Source organism: Tauraco erythrolophus, chromosome 2 (genome assembly GCF_009769465.1).
Source record: "Tauraco erythrolophus isolate bTauEry1 chromosome 2, bTauEry1.pri, whole genome shotgun sequence".
In the NCBI taxonomy this organism is placed as follows: Eukaryota; Metazoa; Chordata; class Aves; order Musophagiformes; family Musophagidae; genus Tauraco; species Tauraco erythrolophus.
Window position 1 is genome coordinate 68,716,714 of NC_141466.1, and position 22,520 is coordinate 68,739,233.

Consider the following 22,520-nt stretch of genomic DNA (forward strand, 5'->3'; position numbering starts at 1 on the left):
AAGTGTTCAAGGCCAGGTTGGATACGGCTTTGAGCAACCTGGTGTAGTGGACGGTTTCCCTGCCCATGGCAGGGGGTTGGAACTAGATGATCTTTAAGGTCCCTTCCAACCCAAACTGTTCTGTGATTCTATGATTGAAGAGAACAAGATAGATAGAAGCAAAAAAATCCAATGGTGTCAAATGAGTGCTTCATGGCACAGAGAGCCTGCAAGTCCCCACCTTGTTAACGGCAGTGATCAGGACGACAAGTTGAAGCCACACACCACAACCCACCTCCAATGACACCCTGTCACTGCTTTTCCATCTCTGCAGTTTGGCTTTGCTCCCTCAGGTTTTGTGTACAAAAGCTCACCTCTTCCTCTCGAAGCAAGAGGAAAGTTTTGCCTATATCAACACGATTTGCAGGAAGCCAGATTTCACAAAGTGATGTTTCCCAGGGCTCAGTGTTGGGGCCAGTTCTGTTTAATATCTTTACCAATGATCTGGACTACGGGATCAAGTGCACCCTCAGTAAGTTTGTAGAAGACATAAAATTGGGCAGGAGCGTTTATCTGCCAGAGGGTATGAAGGCTCTACAGAGGGATCTGGACAGGCTGGATCGATGGTCAAAGCCAACTGTACGAGGTTCAAAAAGGCCAAGTGTTGGATCCTGTTCTCGGGTCACAACAACCCCATATAACGTTTCAGGCTTGGGGAAGAGTGGCTGGAAAGCTGTCCAGAGGAAAAACACTTGGGGGTATTGATCCATAGCCACCTGAATATCAGCCAGCAGAGTGCCCAGGTAGCCAAGAAAGCCAATAGCATCCTGGCTTGTGGCCAGCAGGACTAGGGAAATGATCACCCTCCTGTATTCAGCACTAGTGAGGCCGCCCTTGAATACTGCATTCAGTTTTGAGTCCCTCACTACAAGAAAGACACTGAGGTGCTGGAACATCTGCAGAGAAGGGCAATGGAGCTGGTGAAAGGTCTGGAGCACAAGTGTTATAAGGAGAGGCTGAGGGAACTGAGGATGTCCAGCCTGGAGAAAAGGAGGCTGAGGGGAGACCTTATCATTCTCTACAACTACCTGAAAGGACGTTGTAGCGAGGTGGGGGTCGGTCTCTGCTCCCAGGTAACAAGCAATAGGATGAGAGGAAATGGCCTCAAGTTACACCAGAGAAGATTTAGATTGGATATTAGGAAAAAATTCTTCACTGAAAGGGTTGTCAAGCACGAGAACAGGCTGCCCAGGGAAGTGGTGGAAACACCATTCCTGAAGGTAGGTTCCTGAAGACATGTAGACGTAGCAATTAGGGACATGGTTTATGATGGACTTGGCAGTGTCAGGTTTACGATTGGACTCAATATTATCATTAAGGGTCTTTTCCAACTTAAATGATTCTATGATTCACCAATTCTTCATTCACAGGACTACTCATTCCCTACTAATAGTTTAGTAACTGTGACCAGGTGAAGCACCATTCCCTCAGATCCTTAAGGACAAACCAAGGAGTCTATTTTTACATTACAGAACAGAGTGGGGACTGTTGTTGATTGAGCATGACAACATCACCACTGCCTCCTAAAGCTGCAAGTCTGCAACCTGTGAACCTTTTAAACACAAGCTTTCCAAGTAGGACATGAGGACAGACTTAAATGGTGCATCACTTAGAAGTAGCCCACTGCACAGAGGTGAATTCCACCCTCAGGGCCCATATAATGCTCTTTGGTGTCACTGAGAGCTTTTCAGTTGATTGCACTGGAAACCAGCTCAGGTCCTTAAATTGTGGTTTCCAGCTCCTTTTCTTACTGACAAGAGTAACAGTCTCCTGGTATGGTGCATCTCTGAGTCAGTGGGTTCCCCTGGAAGAAGGAAAAGCAAGGTATTTCCTTAACAAAGGGTTCAATGAGATGATCTAATTGTGACTTTCATAAAACAGCTTGCGGAAAATAAGAATATTCAACATAATGGCAACTGCCAAATTCTGCCCAGAGATTTGCTGTGTCTTTTGTAGATCTCATATGTATTTATTGCAAGGCAGAGATATACGAAACAGGAGAAAATAAGGAATACACATATTTTCCAATGGATTTTGACAGAGTGGTGAGAATGGTCCACTTGAAACAGTTTTGGTGTGGAACATAGAAAGAGCCATGTAGTGTCTCAGGAAGTGGATCAGCTGCTTCACAGTTTTGCTTCTGCCTATAGTCATTAGCAATTGCTTTGGATGAAGACACAAACAACTACGTAATAGGTAGGACAGTGAAAGTCCTTTCCTCAAAACATGTAATTAGGGGCTGACTCAAGTCATTTAGCACAAAGGTTTAAGAATTTTTCCAAGCCCTGTTTTGACCAAAATCTACACAAAGTACACTCAGAAGCGGACTGAAAAAAAAATATGAGTAGGCTGTCCTTAATCATAGCATTTCCCAGTTTTTGACTCTTTAGTTTTGCAGCCCTGAAGTTTCACAGTTTCAAGGGAGAGAACACTTCTGCACGGTCCGAGGTCCTGGTTCTGCTTGTAGATTTGTTCTTCTCTTCTACATACATGTTCCTACACTATCCCTGTAACTTAATCATCCCACTTCTTCCTTATCCACTTTTTTTCTTCTTTCTCTCTGGACATCAGCAAGGGACACCCTGAAAGCCCAGGTCCTCTGTTCTGAAGGATTTTGTCAAGTACTGTAGCAACCCCTGGTCACTCTGAAAACCCCATCTCAAAAGATATTCCCTGCATCCTTGGGCTGAAGCATCTTTCAAGTACGCAAAATTCTCACAGCATTCAGATGTAATAAATTCCTATAGAGCAAGCGCAATCTTTTCTTTTTTTTTCTCTAAATCTCATACTGTTTGTACTTGATACATTTTTACTGGCATGAAGAAACTCCTGTATATAATCTCTTTACTGGACAGGTATAGTTCTATGCCCTCCAGAGCTGAGAAGTGAAGACACAGTATGTGAAGATATGAAGCAGAGAGAAGAGAATAAGAGGGAAGATGTTGTTAAAATGATATCTCTCAGACAGAAGGGGAATCTAGTTTGTGAAATCACAGCTCAAAAATGTGGCAAAAAGCTGCAGTTGACAAAGGCCATAAGTATATTCATCAAACACAGACTGAAACATTTTTACACGGAAAAGAAGAAGCGCTCCTAGGCATAGTGTTTATATGTCAAGTTTCAGTCTAAAACAGATATTTTTGCTGAGTTGCACATCTTTCTAAAGAAGGTTTTATAAAGGAAATGCTGACTGCCCTGTAACTGTAGCATCACGTATGCGAGCCTTGAAACTCAGGAGTGAGAAATTCCCCCATTCAGAGATATCTCTGCAAACCTGTGCTTTCCTCAGTTAAAAGAACAGCACTTTGGGGTGTGATGCTTGGGGCGTGAAGCCCTCGGAGGGTGAAATGTTGGTCTATAGAAAAAACAGAACACTCCTTTGAGAAAAAAATGCCCTTCCACATTGGAAAAGAAAAGCAAACAGATTTAAAAGAGACTTCCTTACACGGTCCTTACGGAATACACTTATTTATGTAGTAGAGGGAGATGATACCTAAGGGGTTAAAATCATACATTTTAGGTCATTGAAATCAAGGGGTTTACCTTTAGAAGAAAACACACCAGAGTTTTTTTTCTCCTATAAAGATGTTCATATAATAGCAAGCAACCACTTTCAGTAAACCATAGTTTGAGCCTGAAAATAGGACTACATTTCATTATACATACAGTTTCTTCAGACAAAAGCTCACAGGTATGCTACGGTCTTAATGTTCAGATGTACAATGCTGAGAAGTTGCTAATGACTCCAGCAATGACACAAAATACCTTTGATCAACTGCATCGCTATATAAAACACCATAGCATGCCATTGAATGGAAATCAGGCACAACAGAAGAGCTATTATATGAGATACAGTACTCCAGCATTCATCTCTTCAAACAGAAAAAGTTCAAAGAAAATCAAAATCTGAAAATGAATAACAGAGTGAATTCCACCACAGAAAAAAAAAAAAAAAGAAAGAAAAAAAAAAGAGAGAAATTGCCAGAGGCTACATGATATCATATCAATACCCTTCAAAACAGCATTCCGTTGCCCAGAATTATAACATGTTCTCCTTTCACCCAGAGCGTGCTGCGTCAGGAGCGTGTCACCCTGAGAACCATAAACCAAAGCCCTGAAAATCCGAGGGCTTGAGAAGTTAATGCCATGCTGGCCACCAGAACGGCATGACTAAACTCATCCGGCTTGTTTTTCAAGGTGGTGCAAAGTCTGAAGTCTGATGCTTGTGAGAGGTCCTTGTGGGATGACTGCCGCTCTGGAGGACAAACCTCCAGAGATAAAAGCACAACTTGTTGCAGCCTGAGCTAAAGATTTCCAGCTGGGGCTGGAAAAGACTTATATATCCATCAGGGAGCCAGATACTGAGAGCACTTGCAACACACCAATGCTAAAAGTCACTTTAACATGAGGGACCCACCTCTGTTGCAAGTGAAATTTATCCTTGTCCAAAGAGGTCTACGAACTCCTGAAGTCTCAGCCATGTTTTCAAAACAGGGCAAAAAATGGTATAACTTAGTACACAACTCCAATTTCCAAGCTGTCCAAAAAGCACCCTCTAGATGTCAAGCAGACACCAAGCAGCAGCACAAAAATCTGGCTTTTAATACAAACACTTTGCTAATAGAATTGTTTTCTACCTTTTCAAACTTTCCTGAGTCCAGCCCATGAGGCAGCCCTAGTAATAAAATTTTGCTTATTTTGTTAAATAAGCAGATAGAAGCCTTTATTAGCTAAGTGTAGGCAGTGCCGCAGCTCTTCAGTGAACTCTAGGAATTTGTGTTCATTCAGATATTTCAACACAGTGTCAGACCTGGACCAAAGTCTTCTCCTGCATTTCTTCACACTATAAATAAGCACTAAATATCTGTTATTTGTTCTTATAGACTCTAAACCCGTTCTTTGGGGGCTGAAAGGACTTACCAGCAATGCGCACCATACAAGGAGTAGCCCATGGCTTGGCTTTCAACCTGCAAATCATTATGGATGGCTCCCAGAAGAGAATGATAAGTAACTAAAAGATAGTGGAGAGTGAGACCCAGATGCATCTAGCCAGGAGTGAATCGCAAAAACTTATTTTGGTGTGTACAGCAGAACAAAGTCTAGGTGGTTTGCAGAATGTTTGTTCTCATAAGAACAAACTCACTTTTCTGTAGCCATCTGGAGTCATTCTGAGTTTAGCAGGATATGCACAAGCTGGTGGAAATGGGAAGGGAAATATCCATAAAATGCCACAATTAAACATAAATTTGAAAACCAATGATTTCATTTTAGATTTTGGACCCAAGAAAGGGGTTGACTTTCTTGCAACTGAAAACTCATATACACGTTTGTGACAGCAAAGCAAGGTATGACAAATGGACTGAAAATTCATCTTGCTTATTTAGATTTTAGATTTTAGGTGCCTTCATTTGAACAACACATCCAGCACCCTTATCACATCAATGATGACTATGACTCCAATTTAAGACCCTACACTCTGTTGACTTTCACTGTCAGTAAGTGTTTTAACACCTCCAAGCCAGCAAGAATGAAGATTCAGAGTAAAAAGAAAGTAGAGGGAGGGTGATCAGAAAAGGCAGGCAAGAAATAGGGTAGTTCTCTCTCAAAATTGGTTGGGTGATAGACAGTTTGTGTTCATGTTTGTGTTCATGTTCTTGAGCTAAAATTGAAGGATAATTCCAGAAAGTCGCTGCAGAGGACAATAATTTCTGCTCACCAACTAAACACACATATCTTCTCGAGTGATAGGAACTAAGAATTTTATTGCTGATAGAAAGAAGACAGTCACAGAGTACGGCTCTCCACTGGTCCTAGCAAGCAGTGCATTTTCATTCATCATTTGTCTCTTTCCTTTTCATCCAGTGAGTATTTTGTTGTGGTTTTGCTGTTCAGTAAAGCTCCTCCGAAGAGGAGCACTCTGAAGTTTTGTTGTACACTGTGGAGCACCCTGCTCTAAGAAGTCGAACATGGTGATTCAGAACTGGGAAATCCCAGGGTCTCATCCTGCTCAGGCAACATCTTATGTTCTCGTTTTGGGCAACCTTTATTGTCCCAGACCCTCAATTCCTCATAGACAGAAAACATTCCTGTCCACGGTAAAACACAGATCATGTCTAATAGTCCAACCTTTATCCTGCTACCTCCCAACCAGGAGACACCAGTATGCTAGAGAGAATCTCTATACCACATCCTTCAGCACAGTGCAGACATTCCCCAGTTAAACTGACCAAACCATCACTGCTCTAAATTCAGGATACATTAATTCTGACCTCGAAGAGTTTGCGGTCATGCTGCACAGCGCCAGGCCCGAGCTAATGAGCTTTGCCTCTCAGGAGAGCTAATTAGTTCTGGTATAGCAGCACGCTGATGCAACGGCGTTGTTTCCAGTGCTAGAACCAGATCCGTTGGGCTGGGTTGTGGGCAGCAATGTGCAATGCTTCAGGCACAGCTTAGTCATGAAGGGCCTTGTAGTATGTGACAAAGGCACAATATCTCATTTTATATCTCATCAATATCTCATGTGGCAGCTAGAATGAGTTATTTTATTGAAAGGATTATGCTTACCTTTGCAGGAAGCACAGAAGAGTTTTGTTCATAGGTGAGTTTGCAATGCACCAAAGGACTTTGAGGGAGGTAGATTCAGATTGGATATTAGGAAAAAATTTTTTACCATGAGAGTTGTAGAACACTGGAACAGGTTGCCCAGAGAGGTGGTGGATGCTCCATCCCTGGAGACGTTCAAGGCCAGGTTGGACGAGGCCCTGAGCAACCTGATCTAGTTGGAGATGTCCCTGTTCCTTGCAGGGGGGTTGGACTAGATGACCTTTGAAGGTCCCTTCCAGCCCTAACCATTCTATGATTCTATGATTCTATGACTGTCACAATCTCAGCATCCAGCTCCCGCTCTCTTACTCTAATTTAAACAACAGAACGCCAAATCCTTACCCAAACCTTTTTTTTTTAACCTTTTTTTTTTTTTTTAGTTTTTACCTTCTGCTTCTGTGTAAATTGTGATTTACCTCTTGTGACCATCTGATCACACTCTACATAATTAACTCACTGTGAGTGCAGAGGCCTCAGCTACCAGTGGCACCCTTGTGTCTCTTCACATCTGCATCTGACACATGATTTTGAAGACTGAAATGATCTGGTCTTTTGACAATCATGGGCTGATACTGGTGAGCTGGTTATAACGTGATACACAAGAAGCTGAAACAGATGATCTGGTGTTGTCTCTAGCCTTGTTCTCAAAGAGCTGTGAAGGACAAAATACGCAATGGTGTGCGAAATCCAACCACGGCAAGAGGATCCAAAAGAGAGCAAAGCACCTGAGAAATGTCTCACTGTTTAATGCCTGGACAAGGAGTCAGATATAACAGAGGTGAGAGTGGAGCTGGAAACAGGGAGTATAGGACAGAAAGGGCACTTTCTGTGTTTCCGAATGGAAAGCTGACACATGTTCAATACTAAGTACCAGTGGCACAGCTGGACTAATGCTGTTGGAAGAGGAAAGCAAGTCCAGTGTTTTGGGTGCTGAACTTGAACTTGGGAAACTGGGAGTCAATGCCTTGTTCTGGTACAGCTTCCCACAGGAATGGATGTTAGTGTTGCTTATATCACCAAGGGAAATAGATGTAGACCTTCACAGTGTGGTTCAGAGGACATACATTAACTGCAAGCTAGGCTCATATCTCAGGTGCTCTCAAACATGCTCTGGAGAAATGAGGTTCAGGCCTCAATTTATGGCACCTGAACTGAGCTGCCTGATGGGAGCTAGGTGTCTAATCTCCCACCATAGTAAATTCATTTAGGCCTTTAGTACTATCCAAAATGCCCTTGGGTATTTGAGACCTCACACAGGACTGGCAGACATGACATAGGGGGCACCTGTGACAACCTAGGGTTTCACCTGGCTACGTAAGATGTTTCTGGAATGCTTCAAACAATACTAGATACCTTCCTATAAGCAAGTGACTTGAGCCCTGGAGCTCTACCTAATACCACCAGTCTATCCTAAAGAACAACTCAGTTCACTCTAGATACCCACATTTGGTCAGCTCAGTAACTCTTCCGTTTCTACTAACTGTAATGACAAGGAACAAGTTAAGATGCCTAAACATATATGTTTACTGTTACTTTAGATGCTTACAGGACACAGGACCTACAGGAGATCAGCAAACCCCTGGAGGGAATTTCTGTGCCTTCTCTGGCCTCTGAACTTACCCCATTTATGCATTATAGCTAATGAGATGACAGAACTGAAAAAAGCAAATTGTGCTTGTTGGATACGAAATAGGGGCCTAATCAGAAAATGGTAATTAGCTAATATTCAGTTTAATGTAAGTTCCCCAAAAAAGAGAAGAAAAAGTATTATTTCAAACAACGTTGAGGTTTTTTAGCATTTGTAAAAAAAATGAAGATTAAACTAAATACTCATTGAAGGTTGAATATAATTCCTAATTTAACCTGAAATATTACTTTTAATGACACAGGACAGAGAACTCCTATCCATGACTGAGCCTTCATGACCAAATGCCAACACAAAGCAATAGAAACTTCCTTTAACAAAGACTTCATAAGCCAAAAGTGGGTGGAAGAGGAAGAGACATGGAGCAGTGTTATCCCCATATCCAGAAGCGGAGCTGTTAGGCAGAGAGACTTACCTGGTTTCAAACAAATGAGGAGAAGTCAGAATCAGGTCCCAGAGTATTTCAGAAACATACCACACTGTATTCATAAGATCATAACAATAATTACATCTGGAAGGGACCTCAGGAGATCATCTAGTCCCATTTCCCAATCACGGTCAGCTACCAGGTAAAATGGTTATCACAGCTTTTCTCCTCCAGATTTTCTGGCAAGCTGCCTGATACTTTTGCTAGCTTGTAAACTTAGCTGTAACTTAAATATAACCCAAAGTCTGAGGTTGAAATACATGTATAGGCTAAAACATCTAGGAGGCATCCATGGCAAATGGCTTGAGAGATTATTACTGGTAGTGAGAATTGAAAAGGAAAATAAAATGGAAGGTGATATAATTGTGGAAATGTTAAATATGCTTCCTGCACAAAACGCAAAGAGGTGAGTCAAGAGATGAGCTCTTTGTGACCTGTGATTTTGAGTCTTGCAAATTCTCTGCTCTGGAAATAAAGTTCCTGTATACAATTAAGCTTGAATATCAGTATGAGTAAATAAGTGTGTGTGCGTTTGTGTGCATTTGTAAGTGGAAAAGAATGATTATTCTCTTCCAAAAATTACACTTTTGTACTGTAGTCAAGCTTTCGATGTGGTGAGGAACAAATATGCTGTCCTGCACACACTAGAATGGACACTAGTGCCAAGGAACCCCCATCGCAACACAAATAGGTATTCCAGCGTAGACAGACCCCAGCACCCCTATAGAACTCAAACACCTTTCCATCCTTCCTTACTAGGTAAGATGATTACGTCTTCCCCAGGGCCTGGGATGCTGCAGTTGGATCCACCCCAGCCTTTTTCCACATCATTCCATGTCTCTGGGTGTGACCATTTCAAGACAGAGTCAGAAGGAACTACAAAACAGGAAATACAAAGATAGAATTATCATTTTCAGCAGCTGGGAGAATTACCATTTCTTTGATAGTCAAGCATCTGTGGCATTAACATCCTCCTTTTGTCACTGATGAAGCAACACTAACTGCTCTTTGTTATCTTCCATGCTTAAAGGAAACTGCCTGATGGGAAAAAAGATCTCTCCCAGGACCATGTTTTCAGAGTTAAAGGGTAGGGAGATAACTGAAAAAAACAGATTCAAATTCTCTGGGATCCATCAAAAGCAAAGCAAATCTTGAGGTTTGTCATGCTTAGCTTATGTTACGCCTTGTGAATATGCTTCACAAGCAACTGCTTCATTATTTTGATTTATGCCATCCAAAGCTCTGAGCACTTTGAACACAAAATTAAGACGAACAAATGAGAATAAAAGCCAATCACCTGTGCTTGATGGTAAAACTAGATGATGAAAATGGTAACTAACCCTACCAGAAAGTGCCAACTCTTCTCATGCATTTTTTCTCCCCTTGTGCTCTAGAAAGCAGATTGAATTCCCAGAGTGTGGGAATTTCCATACTTTCCCAAAGTATGAAAGATTTTAAAAAACGAGTGACCAACTCTCACTAGCTTGTTAGCCCTCAGAAAAGCAGGAGTCTTCCTCTTGCATGGGGTAACAAAGACCTGTCTTGGAAAACCACCTTGACTGAGACATATGGCAACTCCTGCTCATTCCTCAAAGATTTATTTTTCAGCTCACTTCAAAAGGAAACTTCTGAGCCTTAACATCAGGAAAACGTTGGGACAAATTAAGTTCACAAAATGTAGGTGCTTAACTTGGACTTGTATTTTAGACAGCTAATGAGCCAGTCTTCATAAATTAATTGCCTAAGTTTGTTCTGCCACCAAGAGAAGAAAGAAAGCCTTCAGGGGGAAATCCTCTGCACTGAGTTTAGTAAGCTCTAAACTAACGCAGGCAGGGCCTCCCTCTGGAGGCCTCTACAAGCACCTACCTCTGCCCTACCAATGTCAAGGAAATTCTGGCTTGTTTTTTTTTCTTGAGAAGAGCTTCACTGGATATTGAAAACGCAGGGGCAAGCTCATGCCTAAGCGTGGAGGGGCTAGACTCAGCTCAGTAACATAGTGGAGTAGACAAACCCTCCATTGCCAGCACAGAAATTAAATCCAGGTGAAGCTCCTTAAGGCTGAGTCTGTCTTTCCATTACTTGTTTGCTCAGGGGGAAACATTCTGCAAAAAGGTCTCTAAATCCTGTTGCCACATAAATGATTACTGTTGATAATATGCAACAAGGCAGCTAAGAAACTAAGACCAAACTTTGGAGGTCTCCGTTGTCTCTGGTGCATTTTTCCGTCTGACTCGACATGCAACTGTGGAGTAATGTCATACTATTACACTCAGATCACGATGGAGCACTAAAATAGACATTAGTCTTACATTCTCCATAACCTTTCTGATCCGCTATGGTATTTCTTAGCAAAAGTTTATAGTCTTTGGAATAACACATCTATGGATGGAATGCTGTGGAATAACACATCTATTATCAGAAATGATAGATATGTTTCAATTAAATACTTAGATGAATGCCAAGAACCTCTGTTGGGTTGATAGATGTACAAAATGTTGAAGTGAAAAATAGTAATTTATTTCTGAAAACGTAGTAGAAAAGAAATGGTATGACTCCCAGACCAAGCCTTTCAGACGCAGACTGTCACGCACCTGGAGTAGGTAAAGCCACTCTTTCCTTCTCTTTCAGTGTGACCTGAATTAAGTCAGCTCCTGTAACTGAACATAGAGAATCATAGGAAGTTACAGCAAGGCCTTACAAATGAACAACAGCAAAAAATCATAATAAATCAATTGCTACATATGATGTTCTGAAAATATTTTACATTTCTAACAAAGAACTATAATACATATTTTCTAAGCATTTTTATCTTTTTTGTACTTTAAGAAAGGATTAAACAAACATTTTAATTTACAGATACAGAGGGTCTCAAGACAACTCATTAGAAACAGCTAAAAGAAAACATTCAACAATCAGAAATTCTAGGCTGGAACATGAATCTCATTTATCCCTCTATAAATCCACAGCAGTTCCCCTAACACAAGCAATATCACACCATTGAATGCATAATGTATTAACTGGCTCAAACAGCGAATTAGAGCTTTTGTTTTGTAGTTTGGTTTTGATTTTTTTTTCCCCCCAAATCTGGTATCTGAAAGAAATGCTTTAATTAGTCAGACTTTATAGACTGAAGACAGGGACCCTGTGTTCTCTACTGTGAAAAGAGGTCAGAAGCAATTATCACAGTTGTAACCTTTGTGCCAGTATATTGTCAGCAGGAGAAGGGCCAGGATAATGCAAATTGAACTAAGAGGAGCAAAAGAAAACTGCTTCAGATCCAGCTCAAAGGCTACCTCCTCTCCATCTCCAGTGGCATACAAAGGCACTTCCTTTCAGTCACCAGACTGGAACAACCATAGGTTAAAATAGAAACATTCTGACAAACACAAATCTCCTGTCCACTGCCCAACCCCTTATGGTGACCCTAAAATGCCATCAGAAGATTTTTTTGGTGGTAGAAGAATTGTATAAATGAAGCCATTGTCAGAACTTTCCTCAGTTCCAGAACACGCCAGGAACTTTCCTATGCGTGTATCAACCCACCGATGGGATTTCATGCCATATTGTAATTTACTTATTTTATCTTTAAACAAGTCTCTGTACTTTTAAATTGTGAGAACTGTCCTTCCCTACCTCCCTCCTTTTCTCCCAGTGCAACTGAGCAAATTTAAAATAACTGAGGTTCATTAATTTTAAGTGTTCAATAAATTAGTATGAATAATCAAAAAACTTGATTCTTTCTGATAATTACTATTTGATGTCAGTTGAAAGCACTCGATTGAGTTAGCAGCATATGCTCCTATGCCAAATGAGGCTTCCATAATTAAATAGAAACTGATTCCATGAGGTTTTTCTCATATCTGATTAATTAGTAATCAGGTGCCTAAGCCCTGTTCTTCAGTGACACCTTCTCTCCCCACGGTACGTGTGATCTGATCCACATATCAGTCAAGTCAATCTGCCCCAAATCATCACATCGAGCTCAAACTGAACAGCATCACGTCTTTGGGTGGCCACAAGGTGAACCTTTGAGGAGAAAGAATGACGTGAAGATGCTAATTTAAAGTCTTTGACACAGAGTTCATGTGGCTTTTAGACAATTCTCTTCTACAGGTACTTTTATGGCTACGGTGGCCTTCCCACTCTTCTCACTTATAGCAGGCCAATCTGGAGTCAAAGGTGTTACACCAGTCTTAAGAAAAGCGTGAGAACCAAGACCTGATACTATCCTTTTTTTGATAGACACGTTTGTCAGGTTCATTGGGGTTTTTTGCTTAATTTTGCAGGCACTACAGTGCAATCATCTATTTAAGGATGCTTGTATTGTTCAGAGGAAAGCTGTTCTCATCAAATCCTGAGGGGACATAAAACTTGATCGATATGCTATATAGACCTCATAAAGGGGTTCAATCCCCTTACACAGCTAAGAAAGGAACTGTTAAGACTTAACTCAGTACAGTCATGTCCTGTGTCAGGGCAAGGAGAAAAGTTTCTCATATTTGAAGTGTCATCCAACCACAGAACATGACAATTCAAACCATTGTAAGTCACTTACACCCTCCACGTGAGTTCAGAAGAGGGAGGTTGAGTTTTCCACAGCCCTGCAACTCGCACAATTATTTACGTCAATGGGGTGTAAAGTGCAACGGTTGTGAATCAGTAGTATTTTGTTGCCATTTCCCACAAACGCTCCTAAAAACTGATCAAAACAGGAGAGAGACAGGCCTTGGGAATAATCAAGACTATAGTGACATAATCCTTCTGGTTGTTTCGTTTTGCTGCCGAGTATGTTATCATTGTTTCTGTATGGGACAGGAAGAGATACAGGCAATACAGACGAAGGATGTTATTAGTAAACATTGAATTAAGGTGACTCTTCACAAAATGTAGTTATAAGGCTCCAGGGTTTAGTTGTATAAAACCTTTATAAGGGTCATCAATTTTCTGTCTTATTACAGCTCTTCCTGGATGTTTGGGCTGTGACTCATAAATATAGGCCTTCTTGACGATACTCCTGGTAACTTTCTTCTGGTTTAGAGCTCCTTGAGTGAACATGAAGGAGGAGCAACTTAGTCTTTTATCAGCTTTGCAGTGACAGGGAATTTTGCCTGTGGATATTAGGAAGGGCTGAAACTAGGATAAATGGATCCAATAGCCTGACTTACAAATAACAAGCAAGTCTATGCTATTTAACATCAATTGGGCTAACATACATCACAGGGAAATCAAAACTTTTAGACAGCACAATCAACAACACAGTGAGATACACCTCTAGAAACTGGAGAACCTGGGATAGGATGTTTTGTTATCCTCCACCAGGGACAGTTATAAGAAGTACCCAGAAATATGGTATCATAGGAACACTGCAGTAAGGAGAAGAGATGGCAGGGTGGGGTGGGGTGGTAAGATTCTTGCTTACAGCAGATTAATATTTGCAGAGACAGAGACAAAGGCATGAAATTCCTCCTGCAGAGATCACATACTCAAACACCATCCCTGACAGGATTATAAGGACATTTCATCATCTTATTTCTCCAGCTGCTACATTCTCTGGTCTCTCTGCTGCCATGCCAGAAGGACAGGCACTCACCCACCAGAAGAAGGTTGATTTTCCTCTTTGTGTCCATTACAAAGGGCACCTCTTTGCTAAGAACCGACATTTCATTACACAGAGGCCACTGAGCAGTCCACATCTGGTCAACAGATCTTCTGAAAAAACTGATATAGGGTGAGTTTTATTTAGCTGGAAGAAAAGACTCATGCCTGTACAGCCAGTCCTCTCAAACAAATTAACTCCATTCTCTAGGTCTTTCACCTAGGATTCTCCTTTACCCCTGAGCAATAAGGCTGCAGAAAATATCTTTGTTTACTTTTTTCTGTATTTTAATATTAGAAACAAACATTCTTAAGGGCCTGTTTTTTCTCCTGTACAAAGCAATTACAGAAACCCACAGGGTGTAATGGAAGTGAGATCATTCTTTAGGAATTTAGAAAAGACAATAAGTGTAATCAAATTATTTTATTTAAGGACTATGGAAACTGTAAACCTGCTTCTGACACAGCAGTACTATGAGGCTGGACCTCAGGCCCTCTTAACAACTCACACGAGTAACTTGAGCAAAGTCAGTAGGATGACCCATCCCCATAAAAGTTGTGTCTACTGAAAAATGTATTTGGGGTAAATAAAAAGTTTGATAATCCTTTCAGTGATGTTTTCAATAATGTTTGTGTCAAGCACTTCAATTTGAGAATAAAGACAAAAGAAATCTGGAGATGGAGCAAGACAAGACTCTGTTTTGTTCCAAAAGAAAATGGTTTAAACATTTCAAAAGTGAACAAAAAGGAAACAACATTTCTCTGCTTTTTAGCCAATTCCAGAATTGCCCAGAGACCTTAACCAAGGAGCAGTGCCACGCTGTGGCACCATATGCTCATATTTGTAACAGACTTAAAAAGCTCATAATGTTATTATCGTAATTTACAAAGGATATTTCTCCTAAAAATATCCCAGATGTCCCAGTGTGACGTTTCTTTCTACCTCCCTTGTTTCAATAAATTGTTGGGTTTTTTTTTTGATTCAGCATGATCATATTGTGTAGGACCAATCTCCTGAGACATGATTGAGCCACAACCCATCAGTGTTTCAGAGAGCCGTGCACCAATTTCAGTGCCTATCAGTGACCTTTGAGGGATGCTTCTCTTAAGACACAGAGTGCCCCAGCAAAAATCAGGATGATGCTATGAAGACTGACAAATAAAGCTGCGATGTAGAAACGACTGGCATGGGATGTCCCAAACTTCTTCACCTCCCTTTCTCCAAGCATCCAGCGGGGACATGGAGTTCTCCATCCTTCAATGCCAATTTCTTTAAAATTGTCGGAAAAGATTATTTTCAAAGTGACTTATGGGTTCCTTAACAGCGTTTCATGTAAGTAGGTAGTCATGAGTACCTTTGTTACCAGGATCATTGCATAGATAGCCCTATGCATGAACACTCTCCATTACAACTGTTTATCCCCATTCATAGTCCCCTGCATTGTCCCGTGACCAGATCTCATTTACAAAACTGCAAGTATGCAAAGCATCAGGGCAACTTAACTCCTTTAATCCCCTCCATACGGTATGTTTTCTTGCCTTTTGTGTTAGACAGACCTTTTTTTCTCCCCAAAGATAAACAAACACGTGCATGACGCCAGGCAATTTTGGATGGAAAGGCGGATGGAGAAAGCAGGAGCCCGATGCAAACTGCTGGCCAAGGTGGCTTCATTCAGCTGCCTGCTTCGTTTGAATAACAATATCTTCTCAGTCATGGGGTTTTCCCTCCCCTTCTCCCTTTTTCTCCCCCGTGCAGGCCTGAGCAAAAGGCTGTGTGAATTCAGGAGCCTGCCTGTGAGCGAGCTGGCATCTGATACGTATTTACCGACGTTAATTTTGGATGTAATGCACCCCTGCCACTTCCCCACAGTTTGCCCTAAAAGGCTTTTTGACGGGCACAAAGGCAGAGGGTCAAAAGTAAGTTGACCCCTGCCAGAATGTACAATTATTGGAAAGAGGCGGTACACCAGCAGCTGTCGAAACCCCACTGGCGCGGCCAAGTGCTTCCAAAAGTCGGAGGATGACTAATACGCCCGAGCTCTCCCCTCCGCCCTGCGAGAGCCGGCTACTTTCTGCAGGAAGAATTATGACCCTCCTGAGCAGCTGCAATAATTGTCTTCCCATTGTCCCCCAGCCCTCCCTCCGCCACCCCCTACAAGTGCCCATTGTCGGTGCGGAGTCAAGTGATTATATGCTTGGGCTGATGCTGTTTGGGTCCAGCTGCCCCACCGCTGACACACGAGCACCAAGAGGGGGGACCCGCGTCTGTGAGACGGGACTCCGACATACCAGACCTTTTACATAAGTCAAACAGGAACAAATGACTCTTTATCAGCCCCTTCTCCCTTTGAAGTGGCGGCTGCTTATAGGCCCTTACAGCTTTTCCTCCTTAGCCCAAGCAAACATCCTCCTTTTGATATGCTACATGCTCATTATCTCTGCCCCATTTAATGATTTTTGATTGAAGGGTGGCAGCGCAGTTGCCAAGAGGGTAGTTAAAGAGGCTCCACGCAGTCAGGACGACAAGAAAGGCTTTCCTTGTGCAGCAGCCTAAATTTGGAGTTTCTTAACAGTGTGTTCTTGTTCTTAGCAGCAGATAAGGGCTGAGCGTGAAATTCTTAATTAAGCAGTAAATAGAGAGTGGGGTGTCAGCAGATGCAGCCTGTAGCCATGGAGACCAAGTCAGATGAAGGAGGGAGCTGAGACTCAATGCCGGCCCCGGGCTCGGGCATGACTGACAGCTGAAGAATCCGACAAAGCTTGTAAACGGGATTAATTAGTTGACTAATTATTTCATATAGTTAAATGTAAATAAAAAATAAAATTTTTAAAAAAAAAAACAAACCAGATTGCAGAGTTAGGCAGGAACACGTTCTGAAGGCCAGACCTTCAAGCGTGGTCCTCTCTGGGTCGATGGGTGAACTGGTGGGTTTTTAAGGCCAGAAGGGACTATTGTGGCAGCCTTCTCTGACCTCCTAAGGAGCGTGAATCTCGCCTCATAAGGTTTCTAATAGCTTCTTGTAGAGCTGGAGCATATTTCTCTGAAAAGACAGCCACGCATCATCTCAGGACCCTGAGTGATGGAAAGTCCACCACATGCCATGAGTCTGCTCTGATGGCTAATTATCCTCACCCTCTCAGCCTGCACAGCGGAGATTAGGAGAGAGATTAAATGACACACCAGGGCTAGGAATCTGCTCGCTTTGTTTCAGACTTTTACCCTACCAACAGCATTGGATATTAGGTACCCGACACTGAATTATTGATCTCACTGCTATAAAAGTCCTTGCTGAAAATGTTCACAGCATGAATTATACATGTTAGGTGTTTTCATAAATTTCCCCTCATGTACTCTGGATGATTGTTTCTCTCTGTATTAAAATGAGAAACGACGACAAGCTCTTCATATAATAAAAATCAAGATGAAAGGAAGGCAAGAGAAGGACAAGAAAGTATATGTCATGCAAGACTGACATATGCCAGCCAGATCACTTTGTCTCAGTCTTCCTAAGACTATCATCTTCTCTGTTTTCCACAGTAGTAAGAGGCTAAGATATAGGTGTCGTCTTCTGAGCTTTCCCATGCTGCCCTATTTATGAAAGCGCAATTCAGGATATGCAAACTGTAAACCAGTCGACTTTTATATTTGAAAGAACAAATTTACACTGTTAGTAAACTGAAATAATAAAAAGGTATTTCTTCTTTCAGTAGATACCTTGGCATGATCTTGGGTGAGGCTTAGACTCAACAGCTAAATTTATACTAGCCAATCTATATCTATACCATATCTAAACAGAGCCAGGACATGGAACTAAGAGCTAGACCCCAATAATCTACATGGCTATATTGCTGGCCAAGTTCCTGGCACGGCTTTGTCCCAGATCAATGCACTCCTGCCGAAGGTGATCATTACAGTTCGGGAGTTAGCACAGGACAGGGATCTTTCCTAATTTGAAGCCATCCAGACTGTTTTGAGAGATAAAACATTAAGCTGTATGGACACAAGCTGTGCTATGCCAGTTGGCTGCAGGACCAGAGACAAATGCAACAGGTGTGACCCACAGACTGAGTTGAAAGTATGGGCTTCCCCGTTTCTCCTCAAATGTACACTGGATGATTTTCATCGCTGTCTGATGAAGCTCAGTGGACTGCCTGCCCTCATTCCAGATGTGTTTTCCTCTCCACTGTCCCACTGATTGTTCTAGTTGCTCAGTCCTAAACAGATCCCACATGACATGTCATCAGTGCAAATCAAGAGAAATTCATTAAAAATAACGGATTAGATCATTGACAAAATTTTCTGTTCCTACGTAAGTCAGCATCTTTAAATTTTAGTTTCTTTGTGTGGCAGTCATGAAGCTATGCTTCTCAAAGGCACTGGAATATTTTTGTGATTCCTGATTCTACTATTATTAATAATGGCAACAATCATTACCTTGGCTTTTACACATAGAACTTAGACTCTTATAAAATCATTTGCTTGAGAATGGGAATTGTGGAAAATGTCCCAAATTTAAAAGAATAAATGAAACCTGAATAAATATCAGTAAATATCTGAATTTCTTAAGATGACCACCACACTTCATTGTCTAGTATTCAAAGCCAACATAGTCAAATGTAAAGGTCTATGACATATTTGAAAATTTACAGTTAGAGGAAGAATTCTCACCCAGTAATCCTATTGCCTTCAGTGGGCTCAGCCTAGATAGATTGCACATGATTTATTAATGATACATGTGATATGGGACCAGCTGACAACAGAGATCATTAGTGGAATTTAATGCCTTTTCCTCTCTCTCCAAAACACCAATTCAAATTCAACTGATGTCACATCACCTGCTATTTATGATGCATTCCTTTTGTTGATAGATCAGGCATCAGATCGATCAGATAGAGATGGACCTGATGTGAATGCATTTACCTATTTGACTGATCTTTTTGAAGGACCTCTCACTTATTGAAAGGCCCTTGAAAGATGGCCTTGTGTCTAAGGCCTTATGTCGTTTGGGGGGTTAAATTAGAAAGACATCAGCTCCGTCACCATACGTGAACAAAAAGGTACATTGAATGGGTCGTACTGCACTTACCCAAATAGGTTAGCTTCCTCAGTCTGCTGTCAAGATACCAGTCACAGCTCCTATGATGTCTGTATGAAGGCAGCGATTTCAGCGGCTGTCCAATCTTTGTCCCACAGGACACCACAATCTCAGGATCGGCAGGAAGATCCTTGTGTTCCAGCAGCAAGTAACTCCCAGTCATGAAGTTGCTAAACGTCACTGAATACTAGAGAAGAGGGAAGCAAAATAAATATGCCTATGTCTGTGACTAGACCTCCATGGAGTGCAGTATAAAAGGATAAAGATAATGCCCCTCACAGGCAACAAATTCTTTTGCAAAATGTGTATTGGAAACATGGAAGAGAGATGTAAAATTAAATAGAAGGTGATGGTGAAGGCAGACAAAATCAACTGCCCTCATCATCTCTAAAAGGTGCAGAGGAACAATGTCTTCTGAAAACCACACTTCAGAATGTCTTAAGGTAGTATGAATTTTGTTGATTCTTAAGCATCACACTGAACTTTCATCTAAGATGTCCAAAATCATCTTCCTGCTCCAAGTTACTACTGAGAGCTTCAGGGACAAGGTCATCATATCTAAGCCCTGCCTATAAATATATAGAGATTATCTCAGTGCACTTAATATTGTTTTCCTCTCTCTGCTCATGAAAGCACGATTATCTCTTCCAAATATAATTTTGAAATTATAAAAAATTCCCATGTTACCTGGAGCTGTTTGCTGACCAAAGGGTTGTCAAATGTCAATGCATAAGTCTCTTTATCCAAGAGGAGAACCATCCAGCCGTAGAGGTTTGACAAAGTATCAGGGACATAATTGACTGTGGTTGTCTTATTCCTACTGTCAGTCACAGTTAAATTATAGGGAATGTCTGGAGCCTCTTTTCTGGAGGAAAAAAAATAATCACATTTTTTCACTGAACTCTGTCATTTTGCAACATTTACAGTTCTGTTTTTATTTGAATTACAGTAGTATATGCTGTCTCTCAGAATGTGACTTCATTTGTTTAGTTCTTTACAAATATGGTAAGAAATGATCTCTGCCTGAAGTGCCTTAAAAAGAGAAAGAGAGACAAAGGGTGGAGGAATAAAGGCACAGAGGAGCAAAGCTTGTGCCAAAGTAGAGCAATGGCAACGCCCAGGGTACCAACTCCTACATTGTCAGAGTATTTCCCCATCCAACAGGCTCATGAGCCTCAGGTTCAACTTTTAGGTTCTTCATGAAATCTGACAGAGCTTTCTGATTACTCACTCACATTTGAACAGTCAAAAGATTCATCAAGGCCAAAGGTGCAAAAATTCTGTGTAATTCAAAAAGCTGCTCTGCGTCCGGGTCAGCATGCAGTATGAAACTGGGGCTGCTGCAGACTAATGAAAGCCTTCATGAAATGGGTGAACTTTTAGTACAGCAGTTCTTCTGAGCATCCAAATGAAAACTCAAATCCCTTTTTCACTAGAATTTTGCACTCCTAGTTTCTGTTCAATCTAGTCAGAGAAAAAAAACTCACTGAACAGGTCAACAGTAGTGATGACATCATGAATGGGCATAAACCCTTTAGATTTAAGGCTTCTGGAGACCTTTCTCTACTGAAAATGGGAAATAACACAGTGAAGCTGGAATGGATATAACCATCCACCTTGACTTCCTCTCCAGGGGCAGGCTCTGCTTTTTTTACTGCACATGGACTTTTCTCAAGTTATGCTAAACTGATCTCGATTATTTGGACATCTGGCCAGAATAACCTCTTACTGCTACGATTGCCAGCTTCCCCAAAATGGGAGGCTGTGTGAGTCCAGATATACAGAATATTCAGCTTACAGGAACTGCTTTGTTGAAGGCAATGAACTCCATGAAGGAGAAGATAAAGCTGAAATGCAGCTAAGCCTTCCCACGTTCAAACATGGAAATTGAATATCCATAGTTTTCTTCAAATCCAGTTAATCAGAGACACCTGATCATAAGCCACTTCTTCAAAAGAAAGATCTTGCCTGCAGTCCTCATCATCTTGCATTTCTACAACAGTTCTTGAAACTGATGGAAATTATTGTTGAAACTCTACTCTGATTAGCTACACTGTGTTACTGCTTCACATTTGGAATGAGACTGGGACGGTGTCCTCTCCTTCTAGAGCCAATAAGGAGCATCACGCTCTTCCACGTGATGTCAGATGTGAGCTGAGCTAAAATGTTCTTGGAGCTGATGTTTCTCCATGAGCTGAATGAATCTGAGTGACAAGACCTCCACGTTAGAAATTGCTTTTTCATATCGAAACTCAGGAAGAATATACCCTAGCCAAAGAATCTCCTTCCTGTCCCCTTCCTGCACACACACGCACAGACTGCTGCCTAAGCTTGTCTGAGAATTTGATGCATCTCATTGCGACACTCCTCTCTGTAGCAACTGGCAGAAATCATTCCCCACTGTGAGCATGATCCTAGTTGACTTACAAAGGGATTGGCACAGGGTTGTCTATGAAACTAAAGATACAGGAGGATCTCTGATGGAAGTATCCAAAATTCTAGCAATAGTCTTACCCCATCAACAGCAGCATTTCCCATCCCTGGCCCTGCCAGCACTAGTCATGCTTATAAGAAAATTAGGGGTTGCAGCTGCACAACTGCAACTCATAAGTTTTTTCCCCACTTCTTGCGTTCTTCACATTATACATGGGGAATTGCTAGGGATACACGTCCCAGGACTGCAGATCTAATTCCCAGTTGAGAAGAGTCCTTGCTGGCTTGCTAAAGTACCCTGGGGCCATGATTCTGCCATAAAGATGAATGCAGCAGATTTATATACGAATCAAGTACTGTTGCAAGGTCAAGGCAGGTTGGCAATTTCACTTATAGTTCACTTAGTCAGTTTTGGCATTTTAGCTGATACTAAGCTTAAAAAAATTCCCTCTTTTAAGCATATCTAAAATGGTATTGCTAAATATTGGAGTATTATCCCAAAACTAGAAATCTCAGAATACCTTCTAGACTCAGTATGGTTTACCCAGGACAGACAGTGCTAGAGCTCATGTCATCCTGTAATTTGCCTGGGTTTATTTGCAATTTTTGTTTGTTTTTCCCCTTGCTGCTTTGGAGACAACAGATAATTACAATAGCAGTCAACTTGGAGGAACGTTGCCTG

The 22,520-nt window shown here is 41.5% G+C and overlaps 1 protein-coding gene across 1 annotated transcript in view; it reads right to left on the bottom strand.

Annotated features, from left to right (window-relative positions):
* Nucleotides 1-22,520, bottom strand: part of PKHD1 (PKHD1 ciliary IPT domain containing fibrocystin/polyductin) — a 272,553-nt gene that overhangs the window by 98,424 nt on the left and 151,609 nt on the right. The window contains exons 47-50 of the mRNA XM_086623983.1: nucleotides 20,093-20,270; nucleotides 19,397-19,592; nucleotides 11,306-11,371; nucleotides 9,471-9,590 (exon numbers count right to left, since the gene is read on the bottom strand). Coding sequence (XP_086480109.1) covers nucleotides 9,471-9,590; nucleotides 11,306-11,371; nucleotides 19,397-19,592; nucleotides 20,093-20,270 — 560 coding nt within the window. The remainder of the gene's footprint in view (nucleotides 1-9,470; nucleotides 9,591-11,305; nucleotides 11,372-19,396; nucleotides 19,593-20,092; nucleotides 20,271-22,520) is intronic.